Below are 15,151 nucleotides of genomic sequence, written 5' to 3'. Positions count from 1 at the left end.
TGGGGAACTCCCTTTCTCATCAGTGCAGAGGCAGAAAAGGATCTTGGAGTCATCATTGATGCCAAGATGAACATGGGCCAGCAGTGTGGGGATGCAGTCAGGAAGGCCATCCGCACCCTGTCATGCATCCAAAAGATGCATCTCAAGGAGATCCGAAGAGGTGATCCTCCCCCTCTACGCGACACTGGTCAGGCCACAGCTGGAGTACTGAGTCCAGTTCTGGGCACCGCACTTCAGGAGGGATGTGGGCAACATGGAGAGGATCCAGAGGAGGGCCACTTGCATGATCAGGGGGCAGCAGGGCAGGCCCTACGAGGAGATGCTATGGGCCCTGAACCTGTTCAACCTCCAAAAGAGAAGGCTGAGGGGGGATCTTGTGGCCTGTTACAAACTAGTCAGAGGGGACCAGCAGGCATTGGGGGAGTCCCTGTTCCTCCAAGCACTACCAGGAGTGACCAGGAATAATGGTCACAAGCTGGCAGAGGGTAGGTGTAGGCTCGATATCAGGAGGCGCTACTTCACAGTCAGGGCGGCTAGGATCTGGAACCAACTTCCAAGCCAAGTGCTCTTGGCTCCTACCCTGGGGGTCTTTAAGAGTATAACTACTCAGGGGGGATCAGCAGGCATTGGGGGAGTCACTGTTCCCCCGAGCACTGCCAGGAGTGACCAGGAATAACGGTCACAAGCTGGCAGAGGGCAGGTTTAGGATAGATATCAGGAAGTGCTACTTCACGGTCAGGGCGGCTAGGATATGGAACCAACTTCCAAGAGAGGTGGTGCTGGCTCCTACCCTGGGGGTTTTTAAGAGGAGGTTGGATGAACATCTTACTGGGGTCATTTGACCCCAATATTATTTCCTGCCATGGCAGGGGGTCGGACTCGATGATCTGCTCAGGTCCCTTCTGACCCTAGAACCTATGAAACTAAGAGGAATCTTGATGAATACCTTGCTGGGGTTGTTTGACACTAGTACACTCTATGAAACTATGAAGAGCAGATTTAGTTTGGATATCAGGAAGAAATTCTTTATGGTGAGGGTTGCCAAAATATGGAATGGGCTTCCAAAGGAGGTGATCCTTTCCCCTACCTTGGAGGTGTTCAAGAAGAAATCAGATAGGAACCAGGTGGAGTTATTTAACTCAAGCACTCTTTCCTGCCTAGAGCCGGGGGTCAGACTCAATGATCTACAAGGTCCCTTCCGGCCCTAGAAATCTATGAAAAATACACCTTTGGTTAGTGCTTCTTACCTTGTCCATGAGCGAAATAATTTGAAGAATAAGTTGATCCTGACGTAAATCATCACCATGTTTAAATATTACAGGGTATTTGCCTCCATCTTCTGTTTTGAAGAATAACTGGGCAGGCATTAGGGCACTCTGGAAAGGAAAGTTTGCCACAACCATGTACAGCAGAACAAATCCAATTCTTACATCTTCAAATGTGTCACAAGTTTAGGCTACAAATAGCTTCCTCTACATTCTAGTACACACAAAATGTTTCTGGTTCTTTCTGGCCTTCTTACATGATCCATCCCAGTGATAAGATCGCTAATCAAGGCGCCAAATTCAGTTACAAAAACGTATTTGTGGAAGTTAGCAAAGATAATCAAAAGGTCCCTCTATGGTTTAGCACCTCAAAGCAATTTCCACCCCCACCAATCTCACTCTACATCCCTTTGGTTATGCCAGGAGAAGTGCAGGAAGCACTGGTTGTGCACTAAGCTCTACACGTTGGTAGAACTGTGCTTGTAACATAGTGCTCCTTGGTTTAAGCCCAGGGCAGCAAAGTGCCATGGGCATCCTCTGTGTGTATTCTGTGCCATACTGGGAGGGGGCAGGCAGAACTGTCACCAATCAAGAAGGAAGCAAAACTCAGAGCAGCAGGTCAGGCAGAAAAAGGGGACCAGTCGGAAGTGGTACAAGGATTTTTGCCGCCATAGGCAACCAATATTTGCCACCCTCTCATGTAATGAACCTAGAACCTGATGGGAGCTGGCATTAGACAGAGGCCTGCAGCAGTGGCCCCCGAGGAATCCCACAGTGAGGTATGTGCATGCTGATTTTGCTGCTCTCTTCAATTTGCCACCACCCTAAAGTGCCACCTGTTATGCTGGCCCAGTGGCACTCAGGGAAGGCACACAGATCATTTGTGGCACACCTGCCAAAAAGGCTGGCTCTCACCAGTCTAAAACTCAGCATCAAGAAAGTACTATTGCTAGTTATCAAAAGTTTGGCCGCAGAAACTGTTAGGCTGTGAAATTCCTAGACTCTCTACCCAGTGGGAAACCTGAAAATACATTATTTTATTCCTGTAATTAAAGGAAGCTTTAGTTTGGATAGTCAAAATAAATAAATACATAAGCAAGCTTGGAAGCAGTATGCTAAGTTGTCAGAGCCAAACAATTTAAACTGACCAGAAAGGAAATAAAAAGCCTCAATTAAATTAAACACTCCAAAGAAATGCTAGGGATAGGAAATCTTAATGAATTGCCTACTGAATTTACTTAGTGAAAGTGAAAATTCCTTTTAATTATCTTTTTTTGAGGAACTAATTTAATTCCGTTTGCAGTCCTGCTCCCCACCTCCCCATGAAATGAACTGAAGAAGATCAATTATCTACTTGAATAAATTCATGTATTGTAACTGAGCAAATGAGAAATGAAACAAAAACAATGAGGGATACAAATGGAGATTTTTAATTGAGCTGTTTCTCTGGAACTGCTCATGTGCAACTAATCCGCGGGGCACAGCAGCCCTTTTCTGTCCTTCTGACCCTGCAGACCTGCCAATTACCACTGAGCCTCTAAACTGTCTTAATCCTCAGGAAGGAGTTTCAGAAGATGAAGGTTACTCTGTCTGAGGTGCACTGGACATCAATGGCACTTGCTGTAGGATTGTATCTAGATTCTGCCTTTTCTTTTGGGAACAAGTTTTATTTGAACAAGCATAACGGTTGCTCTAGTTCAGTGATGCCGAACTCATCTGGTCTGCGAGCGGGATAGGGACCGACCCCCTTTGGAGCAGCCATGGCACTGTGGGCAGCACACAACATGTGCATAGCAAGCCCCAGGGCCAGCGCATGCTGGGATGGACCAGCCGCATGTGCTGCACTCGGCACAGGGCATGCAATACAGGCGGTGCCCTGCTACCTGGCTCCAGGTCCAGTGGAACACCCGTGCAATGCATGTCCTGTGCCAGCCCTCTGTGATATGTGGTGGTCCAGCACCATACACAGTGTGCAGTACATCCTGGCCCTGGGGCTCACTGTGCACATGATGTGTGCTGCCTGCAGTGCACAGGTCAGACCCTGCGCTGCATATAGCACAGGGCATCTGGGGTGCCCCAAATTGACCCTCTATGATGGCGGCAGTGTGCTGGGTGGGGTCCAACCTGTACACCACATGCCGCATGCACAGCCAGGGCTGGTGCATGGTGTCGGTCTAGCAACCCAGCCTGACAGTAAGGTTACACACTATTCAGAGTTTTAAATGACTTATCTAAGACTTGAAAGGGGTGGCAGATTGCTACTGCTGTCTCTGACCTCTTCCCACATACGTCACACAAGGCTGCTCTACACATCTGCTGGGATTTTACCAATGATAAATGATAAACTTTGGAACTGCCTGTGCAGTCCTCTTCCTTGTCAGCAGTTACAGAGGACAGCCAATTTGACAAGTCCCACAAATCGAACTTGGACTATACAATCTCTTAGCTTTCTCAGTGCCCAAGAAAGAGTAGCAACTCAATAGAACAATGCCCAGTTGAAAAAGAAAGGGCTGATACTCACCTTCAGTCTAGAGGATACACCCTTTACTAACCTCTGACTCTGCCCCATTTTTTTGTAAGGATATCCAAATGGCATCACTAGCTTGAGATGTCCTTCACCTTTTCGGGTGGCCTAAAAAGTCATGCCTACATAGCACAAATCTGACCAATGAACCATATTCTGGCTACCTACAAATTAGACTACAGTGGGTTGGTGACGGTGATCTTCCTAAATATTATCTGGATGGTATTATGTGCAGCCATTTGTGTTCTGAGTACTAATGGAAGATCAAAATACTAGAGTTAAATATTTTTAACATTAGGTTAGCTCTATCCAATTGCAAATTTCAGTGTAGGGTTCTGGATCCAATGCCTTTTCTTGAGGAAAACCAGAATAAATCATGCCTAAGTCAAAACTTGCAGGTGGAAGATCAAACCTTTATTACATGCCTTCAGTTAGGAACTCCCTCTGACCAGATATCAAAAAGTTCACCACTTTATTCCTTCCAGAGGAGCATGTAAACTTCATTTTTCAAAAGGTATTCACAAGTATACAAGCCATCTTCCTTAAATGTGGAACATACCTACACACACACTTCACAAGCAGAAGATAATCTTCCAAGCAGAGCACTTTAGCAAAGGGTGCACTCCAATACCACAGCAATGAACACATTACGCGTGCTTAGATCATGCATTGGCTCCACTAAAATCAATTGCATTACCCTCTCAGTTTCAGAAGTAACAAGTTAAATTCCCAAGTTAAAAACTATCAGTAGTCTAAACACTTGAAACAGTTGCATTTCACTCCTTCATTTACCTTAAACAATGTGGCTTTCTCTGGGATGATACCTTTAATTTTCACTTGTGGTTCTAGAGGAAGTGGAATAAGTTCCATATCTGCCAAGTTCATCTTTTCATTGTCTCCTAGTAATGCCTGCAACCTCTCATTCTGAAAAGACCGAAAAGTTTAATTAGATGAGAAGGAAAATCCAGTTTAAAAGACAGGGATAGCAAGAGCATAAGGACATGTTCAACTGAAATAGTTGGATATAAGTATGATAACAAAAAATGTTACATTATTTACTGAATATACATTTACTGCTTCAAAACATACATAAATCCTTAATGCCCACTGAAATGATTCCAGGCATTTGAAGCTGCTCATACAGACACAGTAGACAAAATACTCTTGCAATCATTCATATGTTTCTCTGTAAATTGACCTACTATCAAAAAAGGTCGTCAGCTTTCTACATTTCTCCAGTAATAGTTAGCTATTCTGTTCAAATTTTGGGGTGCAATCCCACAACTAGTTTCATGCTTGTCAATACCTGAACTTGTGTGAAGCCCTACTGGTGTTAATGGCTCGACTGGAAAGAACTGCTTGTACAGAAGAGATTTCAGAAACAGGGTCTACATTTTAAATTATATGTTTAATCAGCAATACAGCACAACACTGCACTATGTTAGACAGTGAAGACCCCACAGTTGAAAGGATCAGCCTACCTTCTTCTACCTACAACACAGAGAAGACAGTTGCAGCACACTCCACTATTTTAACAACAGCTGGAGGCACAAAGATTGGCTAAAGGGTTACTAAAGTGGTCTGATGCCATGAAGAATGCTTCCAATGGCCACCTGCCACAGGCCAGGATTTAACCGAGAGCAAAGAGCTAAGGACACACACGCACACGCAAAGTAAATATGATTTCCCAGCAAAACTTACTATCCGAGGCAAGATGAGAAGCAACTAAATCTGGTAAGCATGAAACTAAAGGGTATTAAGGAGAACAAACTGAATGAATATGACCGAGAAACCCAGAAATAAAGGTGCCAGTCCACTGGTATTTAGATACCCAAGTTCCGCTGAAATACACAGGAATTTGGTGCCCAAAAATACCCTGTGGATCTGCAAAAAAAGCTATGGAAACAAGAAAAAGTAAAAATATCCAGAAATGTCCAAAAATTCTCTGAATCTATTGTAATATTAATAATTGAGCGTACAGTGTGCCACGAAAAAGAACAATGACAGCTGAGTATAAAAAAACGGGAAACCTTAATAAAGAAGTAAGCTAGTTATAAATGCCACATAATCTATTACACGGACTCCAAGGGCTTAACTACAGGTATATACCAAATTTTAATTGATAGGTAGCAGCCACTTCCTGGGGAGGGGGAGATGGCATCAAACTTTTCAGTGAAAATGTGGTATTTAAGAAACGGTTTCTCAGAAAGGCCAGAAGGGTTGAAATGTTTTACGTTTAACACCAGCAGGCACATATGTTAGATATTCATGTTAGACAAATGTAGACTGCCTTTGTTATAACCTCATCACTGATAGTTCCCCAGGAAAACTTAGCACACCTGCGCTTCAACTCAAAGCTCAGATAACTAAGGTTTTCAATCCGTCATTTACCTTTTTTTTACGATTCCCACTTTCACGCTGCACTGCCTTCATTAGATGAACCAGTCGATCTACAAATGTCTGCTGGGCCGCCAGCAGAGACCGCATAACCCTGACAGACTTATCACCCTATGTAAGTTTGGAAAAAAGAAAATTAGTTCTTTGTTCTGTAATTATTTCATCTGGAATTTGTACATTTATTCTTGGGGCTATCTGTGAGTTTCTGATGATAAGTGAACAGCTATCAAAGCTATCCATTCAAAGAACAGCTTTTTCTGTAAAATATAATCAAAATTGCTCTTGCTGGCAATCAATTATCTGAACTTTCAATGCACTTCAATTTATAGCAACAATAATTTTAGTGACAAACATTCATGCATGACAGCTTAATTCACGGAGCAAAAATCAGTTCCTTCTTGAGAAAGCTGGCAGGTAGATTACTCTTACATTCAACTCAAGTCACAAAGAAGTTTCTGAAAAGCCTCCATAAAACTAAAGTAAAACAAAATGCAAGATGCTTGGCTGTTCAACATTAAATCGGCAAAGTTTTCACATCTGCACTACAAATTGTGCATCGTTTGCCAAGCAGAAGCTTTTTCTTTCCCCCAGTCCTCCAGCACCCTCTTCTACTGACACCCATACTAACAACGAGTTTTGCTTCATAAGTTAGTCACCTCTCCTGTCAAAGCTTGTGCAGTAAGAAGGAACATTTGTTAAAAAAAACAAAAAAAAAAAAGTAACATGATGCAGGATGACAAACAATCTCTTAGAGCCTAGTGTTTGAAAAAGTAACAATCAAACAAAAAGGAAAAGGTTTCTTTTAGTAGTTACACTTAAATTGTTTTCAACTCAATTCACAATTATTACAGCAAAATGAAAACTAGTCATGGAAATATTAAGGGGCTTGTCAGGACTTGTCAGTAGTACTTGTGACATGGCAAACTGTGCTTACCAGGAAACAGCCCTAAAAAAAAAAGAGTGTGATTATTAACAAGGAAAGCTTACCTTTAATAAAGCCTGACTAAACCTTCTCATGACGTTCAGGTACATTTCATGAGTCTTTGGGTCCCTCTGCTGAGTGTCCTGGTCTTCACACTCCACTATCACATACCTTCAACACAAACACAGTTCAAGTTAACCTTTGATTATGTCAAATTCTTGACCAATGCGTAATAAAGATCTGCTGATTATGCAAAGGAAAAAAAACAGCACTTGACTCAGGTTGATAAGTATAAAAACAAGGGTATCTGTCCCTGACACCGCTACCAGAAGGTGTCCTTATTAACCTTAGCGCATGCACGCACATGCACATGTCCAGACTTTTGAAACTGATTTCACTAACACAGGCTACCAAGGCTAATATGGTGGACAGGCCTTCCCAATTAGCTATCTATATAATGCTTGTCAATAGCCAGAAGATCAATGAGATGGTCATTTTTACATCCCTTTATCATCTTGTTCTCAATTTGAGCACTTAGAAAAGCAGCAATGCAAATAAAAGAACTTCCCCACAAACAAATGTATATATCGCTACCACCCTTCTTCAGCAAGTGTGGAAAGTGAGAATTACTTGAATTATCCTTCGAGCGTGGCAATGAAAAGGCAATGTCCTAAAACAGAATAATATTAATTTTAAAAGGACTATCCAACTAATGTCTTGGAAAATTGTGTTTATTAGTTTCTTGGAAGGACTATAGGTGCTATTTTACACACAGTGAGCATGTCTACACAAGACATTTACTGCACAGCCGACTAATTAGGTTGTGCTGTAAGTATCATGTGTCTACATGTGTCTCTACTAAGCTGGAGTAAATTAATTTACTCCACAGTAGCATAGTACTTGTAGCAAGTACTATCCTGCTGCAGAGTAAAAATCTCTGCAGCAGTGTACATGTAGACACTGGCACAGCTGGCTGACGCAAGATGGTACTTCAGTGCATGGAGGGCTGCCTGCTGACTACCCTGCACTGAAGCACCCTCATGCCCCCTGCCAGCTCCTCCACAGGACACTGAGCCAGGTCACAGCAGCCCCAGGTTGGTAGGCTGACATTGCCCCCCACTACCCCCTGGACCCAAGTCAGTCCACGCACAATGCTAATAAGCATTAACGCCTGGATGTGCAGAAACTGGCCTATTCCTGCTTACTGTGCAGTAATTTACTGCACAGTAATTTGAAGCCAGCATAAATGCACGTGTACACACACCCAGGATACTTGTTAACCTTCCTCTTGTTGGTGTTTTTGTGGTGGTTGAAGCATCAGGCACAATGACAACTCCACTGCGCTGGGCATTAATCCGCAATACCAATGTTTTTTGGGCAAATGGTCAAAATATTTTCACTTGCAACTTATGCTCAAGGGCTGCTTACAGACAAGAAAAAAATCCAGCACTTTACTTTCAGCTCAGTGCGCTCCCACACCAAGCACAGTGCATGCCCCAAAGAGGCACTACATCAGTTTGACCCAGCTCGCTCAACGTCTGTACAGACTGCACGCTTTAGAAGGGCTTTTTGGCACTTTTATCTAATAGTTGATTGACTGAATGGGTAGAATCAGCTATTAGATAAAAGCACCAAAAAGCCACATTGAAGCGCGCACTCTACACAGACATTGGGTGAGCTGGGTAAACCGACACACTTCCTCTTCCAGTAAAGCACTGTTTCTTTCTTTTTTTCATGTTTATCAGTGGTCAAGATTCCTATATACAATGAAATCCTGCTACAACTGTGATGGAGGCTGAAATTTGTAATTACACATTAAAGTCAATCTAATGACTAAAACAGAAACCCTTGCTAAATATCTATGTTATGGTATTTCAACCAAGATAGTTTCAAGATCTGCTAAATAAAATATTTTGCCAAAGGCAGATTATTACATGCTTTGTTTTTCATTTAATTTATGAGTTAATTATACGATACGCATTTAGGGGAAGAAAGGCACTGTGTGATAGTAAAGGATACAAGCCCTGGTTCATTCATACAAGAGCTACAATGACATGAGAAATTTGAAACAGATGAACATGGACATGAAAAAGGAGTTGAAGAATGTGTGACATGGTTACATGTACACATCTCTTGAATGAACAGCAAGTTTTGAACAGGTATTATGCAACAGACTTGAATAAAGTCCAAGTAACAAATCATAGGTTCATACACAACTATAGCTGGAAGGGACCTACTACAAGGTTGTCCAATCCAGCCCCGTTTATCCTGACTAAAGCATTCGAGTCAGTTGTGCATCTTGCTTGCTCTTCAAAATTTTAAAGGATGGAGATTGCACAACTTCTCTAGGTAGCCTGTTCCAACACTGGACCACACTCGTAGTCAGAAAGTTTCTCCTAATCTCCAATCTAAATTTCCTCAACCTAAATCTATTTCCATCCTCTTCAGGTAGTTGAAGACTATTATCAAATCTCCTGCTGACCCCTGCCACCCCTCTGTCCTGCACTGCTGCTCTTCTATTCTTCAAGAATAAATAATTATATTTCTTTCACCCTTTTCTCTTGCTTCCCAAGCCCTTAATTATTTCAGTCACTCTCTGCTGGACACTTCCCTAACTGACCACAACTTTCTTGAAGTGTGGGGGCCAAAACTGAACACAATACTTCAGGTGAGGCTTCACCAGTGGACCCTTTTGTATAGAGAACTTTCTTTTGTCTGCATAGAAACCCCTTGGGCTACTGCACTGAAACCTGTAATCCATGAGATTCCCTGAGACTGAAAACTGTTTTCAGATCAACAAATAACAAAAACTGTCGTTCAATTTTGTGCATATCACACATTCCTAAAAAGCTTTAAAATTCACAAAAAACAAAAAAAGTGTGGATATACAGTCACAAAAACTGACTTTCACAAGGACGATCATCTTAATAATGTAACTAGAAATTAGTTCTGATTTTTTTTCTCAATACGGAAACTGTTAATAGGATGTTCTGTTTAGGATTTCAAATTTATAAACCATTAGGGAGAAAACAAACTGAAAAGCTGTTGACAGCTTCTCCTGCATGTTCAGTTGTCAAGCACAAACTTGGCAAAGGGAACAAAAACTAAGAAATTCATTAAAATCTGACCTTTTTATCCTTCTTTGCAAGGAAAATAATTAGACAGCCTCGCAGATATTTTGAGTGAAGCAAGGGCTAAGGGGCTGATATGATATGTATTGGTAGGAGATGTGCAGACAACAGTGCTAGCCATCTGTGTGCATTACTGAAGCGAAAGAACAAGACTGACTTTAAGATCCCAGTAATATGAAGCAGTTTCTAGGGTTACTGTACTTTTCCATTGATTATTTTAGGTTCATGCTGTGTCTGGTTAGCTGAAAAATGTAATTGTTCAGCAGCCAAAAGGATTTATGGCTATGTCAGATCAAACTGCAGCTGTGACATTTGGATTTTGTCACTGAGAAATGGAGATGTCTGGAAGGTAAACAAATAAATTGGCTGATTTTGTGGTCAGAAGGCAAAAATGTTGCAAGACTGCTGGATAGTTTGTCAACTGAGTTATGAAGAAAGTTTGTTTAGGTTTTCAAAGCCAATGTTACTGGATGGCTTACTGATATATTCGTGTGTGTGTGGCTTGTATCACAAAGGTAAAAACCTTTCCAATGTGGAAATAAAGCTTCAAAGATTGTGAAATAAAACAAGTAATTTAAGTGAAGTTAGATCAATTTATTTCCCATTTAAAAAAAAAACCAACCTAGAATGTGTGCCTATACCAAGTATTTGGCTGCTATACAGGACTGTAACGCCAAGAACAGGTTCTCATATTGTGAACGTATACATTCTAAGATAGGCAGAGAGCATATGCATGCTGGTACATTCACAATGAGTTGTAAAACTGTAAAGAATCACATGGGAAATTTAAGTTGGATATTAGTAAGAACTTTCTACATTTGATGGTTAAGTATAATCAGCTAGTTTGTGGAATCTCCACCATCGGTATTTGTTAACCACAAATTATACAGACATTTGACTGGGATGGTTTTAGACAGGAATGATCTTGCCTTGAGCCAGGGCATAGATTAGAGGACCTCCTGAGGGCCCTTTCTGCCCCACTTTGCTAAGACTCTCACTTTAGCTGCATACTGGGAGAAGTAATCTAAGTGTAACACTGGAAAGGATGGTCTTAAAACTGATACCACTGTCATGGTAGGTCAGTTCTTGGGGTCGCATTTAAACTTTATATTTTAAATTTGGCCAAAACACTTCCAAGCCAATTATGCTATCTTCACAATATATTAGCATTTACTAAAATGTATGGTAAATCAAGAATGGTGTTTATGAAATACATATACCAAGGGCTACACTGAGGGTAGTAATTTAAATTACAACTAAATAAGGGAGTGATAGGAACATATTTCTTACAGAAGAGCAATATTTGTGGGTCTAACTATCTAGGTGTTAATATTGTGCTTATCTGTGACATCTCATACAGCTAGTCTTAAAATTCTGAACAACAGGTTTGCAGTGCATTATACTAACTAAGTATTTTACCAAATGCCATGAGGCAGTGTATGAACTAAGCAATAAAGGCAGATTATGTGATAAAGTTTATACCAGTTTAAACTGAAATACCGTAAAGAGAAAGCAGAAGGATTTGTTGTTTTTCCAAACTGAATGACAATTTAAGGTCCATCATGTGAGGGGGTTTTTGTTCTTGTTTTCTAGCTTTGATTGGAGCATTAATATAAATACACACAGACACACATTTATACATAAGCAGAAGGTAGCTAATAAGGACAGAGCTCATTGTCTTGTAATAACAATATACATGTTTATGTCTTTAGACATAGTGAATTAGAATCATAGGATTGTAATCTCAAGGATCATCTAGTCACACAAATGCAGGAATGATATTCCAATATCAAGATATAGTGATATATATCTCAATCATATCAAAATATATTTCATATTTTTTAATATCATGTCAAAATCTATATATAAATTGGTTATATTTCAAAATGCCATTCCTGCATTTGTACAGGGAATTGACCAGATGCTCCTTCAGATTCCTTACAAATCTATGATTCTAATTCACTTTGTCTAAAGACATATGCATCTATATTCTTACTATAAGGCAATGAGTACTATCTTGATTAGTCATTACCTTCTGCAACTGCATACTGTACTACTTTCACCTCTCCTGTCTGTTTAAACCTGATAATGCATTTCGACTCAGATTGATATTGTAAATTCACCAGAGCTGAAAATTTTACCTTTTATCAGTCTCTATGCAGAACCGTGCACAGTGATCTTAATTCAATACCTTTTAGGCAGCACCATGACACAAACTAAGTTGTTTCTGACATACCAGTATAAATAGTTTGCCAAAGTGGAATTCTTGCATGCGCGAGATATCAAGAAAGTGCAGAGGTCTTGCTGGAAGAGATTAAAAAACAATAAAAGTATTAAAAAGGGGATCATAGCAAAAGTGTATAATATTCTTTCACTGTACATACGCTTTTCATTTTTTCAGCCTTACATAAGCAGCCTACTTCTAAACAGTCGTACTGTGCGAAACAATTCTCTAGCGTGACTGTCACAAGAGTAGGTTTTGTTGATCTGCTAATAAATCGTGCCCAGTATATGCCTGCATATGGAGCAGGCAAGACCTACTCCTCACAGTAGATTTAGAGCCTGGATTAAAGAGCCAACCCCAATGAAAAATCTTAGGTTGAGTTTTCTTACTTTGCTGCAAAAGCAGGAAGTACGCATCACATGGACTGTATCTGCAGCAGGGTGACGGATTCCCTGCTCTCAGACTATTCAACTTTTCCATCTAGATGCTTATAATATTCAATTCCTATACAAACTTTAATTCAGTCACAGATATGAGTTCATCTTTACTCCTCAAATTTACATCTTTTGTGTGTCTTGAGACTTTGGCCCAAGAAAGTACTGAAAACTAGAACTTCACAAAGCAGAGAAAATAAAATAGGCACTTTTATAATTATTTTGTGCAGACCTCAGCTAGAATCTCTATGTTTTAAAATATCTTAACTGCCTAGCAGGTGCAAGATATTCCCTATCCCAATACTCACTTTTACTATAAGTCACTGCTTTTGCGTATGGCACTACACACAATACTATTGTGTTCAACCAACATGTTCCTGCTAGTGCAATTAGGTTCATGAATGTGTGTCCTACAAAGTTCAGGTAGCCATCAGCATGTCACTATCTTTATATTTATTTCACCTGAACACTTCCTTTCCCCTCACAGAACACCACTAAAAAAAAAAAGCCTTTACCTTTTGGACTATCCAGCAATAGCAAAGCTCATAAACTGTAATATTATACTTCACTAGTCAAACTCAAGTAGCATGAAAAGCAATTTTGAAACATGCATCCATTCAGTTCATCTCAGTTCTTTTCAGCTAAAACTTTTTACTTACATCAAGGTTTTCACTATCTGCAGACTCCTTTGTTTTAGAAGACGGAGGTGGTGAAGATACAGGGGGGATAGGACTCATGATTTGGGAACTGGAAAATAAAGCAGGAGAGTATATATTTTATAATCAGGGATCATGCAGATGTATATACATACCAGATGAGAAAACTCACATAACAAACAATGGGTACAGACCAACAAACAACTGTACTGCGATCAAGGGACACTGTGTTGGCAGTAGGTCGAGGGAAATAATTATTCCCCTCTATGCAGCACTGGGGAAGCCACATCTGGAGTCCTGTGTTGACTTTTGGGCCCCCCACTACAGAAAGGATGTGGACAAATTGAAGAGTCCAGCAGAGGGCAACAAATATGGTTAGGGGGCTGGGGGACATGACTTGAGAGTAGAGGCGGAGGGAGCTGGGCTTATTTAGTCTAGAGAAGAGGAGACTGAGGGGGGATTGAAGAGCAGCCTTCAACTACTTGAAGGGGGGGTTCGAAAGAGGATGGAGCTGGACAGTTCTCAGTGGTGGCAGATGACAGAACAATGAGCAACCGTCTCAAGTTTCAACAAAAGAAGTTTAAGTTAGATATTAGGAAGAATTTTTTTCGCTAGGAGGGAAATAAAACATTGGAACAGGTTACCTAGATAGGTGGTGGAAGATCCATCCTTGAAGGTTTTCAACACCTGAATAGACAATCCTTTGGCTGGGATGACGTAGCTGGGGCTGGTGCTACTTTGAGCAGGGGGGGTTGGACTAGATGTGACCTCCTGAGGTCCCTTCCAATCCTAACTTCCTATGATTCTGTGATGCAAGATGTTAGGATGCATCTGTTAGGTCTGCTTGATTCTGCACTGATACAAGTACAGCAAAACTGCTCCAACTTTTACCTTGCTTTATTCAGGGTCCAAGTTAGGGTGATTTAGCTCACTGATGTCAGTATAGGATCATGCTGACATAACAGAGTCAAATAGCTGCTATAACTCTCCCTCCCCTTTTAAAGCACCTAAATGCATGTCTGTCCATATCCCAAGATTACCAAATGAATTGGACACGAGGGGTAACTGACTCCATGAAACATAGTAAGGTTATTTACACCCATATTGCAACTAATCTCAAGTATCAAGATCTGACACCTAAACATGCAGGCTCTGGCACAGCCCTCTGTTTCAAGGGTGATCAATGCAAAGTGCATCAAAGATAAGCTACTTTCACTGTGCTTATGAAAATGCAACACGCCTGCACCTACTTCAGGTCTGAGGCAGTGAATGTTACCTCACTGCTGACAGTGTTTTACCGCACAGACAGCATTTCAAGCCTTCCTCCTTTGGAGTTCAAAAAACCAAGGGCACTCTATAAAAGCAGAACAGCAGCAGGAATCGCTAAAAAATAATATGCTGAGATGCAAGGAAGCTGAAGTAAGCAAAAGATACACCTTAAATAGAGACGACATAACCTCTAGCTATTTTTCAAAATGATTTAGGCACTTCAAGTCCTATTTTTGAAAAAGCAATAGTCACTTGGCCACTTTTGGAAGCCTTCCCCAAAGCACCAGGGTTAAGCTCCAAAACAAAAGGGCAGGAAGACGATGAAGAAT

The 15,151-nt window shown here is 41.0% G+C and overlaps 1 protein-coding gene across 2 annotated transcripts in view; it reads right to left on the bottom strand.

The window, feature by feature from the left end:
• Positions 1-15,151, bottom strand: part of PIK3C3 (phosphatidylinositol 3-kinase catalytic subunit type 3) — a 139,931-nt gene that overhangs the window by 83,975 nt on the left and 40,805 nt on the right. For both annotated transcript variants that reach the window (XM_090037664.1, XM_090037665.1), the window contains 6 exons: positions 13,557-13,644; positions 12,476-12,543; positions 7,174-7,279; positions 6,181-6,297; positions 4,582-4,713; positions 1,248-1,376 (listed from right to left, as the gene is read on the bottom strand). In XM_090037664.1, coding sequence (XP_089893790.1) covers positions 1,248-1,376; positions 4,582-4,713; positions 6,181-6,297; positions 7,174-7,279; positions 12,476-12,543; positions 13,557-13,644 — 640 coding nt within the window. The remainder of the gene's footprint in view (positions 1-1,247; positions 1,377-4,581; positions 4,714-6,180; positions 6,298-7,173; positions 7,280-12,475; positions 12,544-13,556; positions 13,645-15,151) is intronic.

This window comes from Crocodylus siamensis, chromosome 3, assembly GCF_052110815.1.
Source record: "Crocodylus siamensis isolate JL-2025a chromosome 3, ASM5211081v1, whole genome shotgun sequence".
Taxonomy (NCBI): Eukaryota; Metazoa; Chordata; order Crocodylia; family Crocodylidae; genus Crocodylus; species Crocodylus siamensis.
Note: the sequence above shows the minus strand (reverse complement) of the source record. Positions and strands in the feature narration are given on the sequence as shown.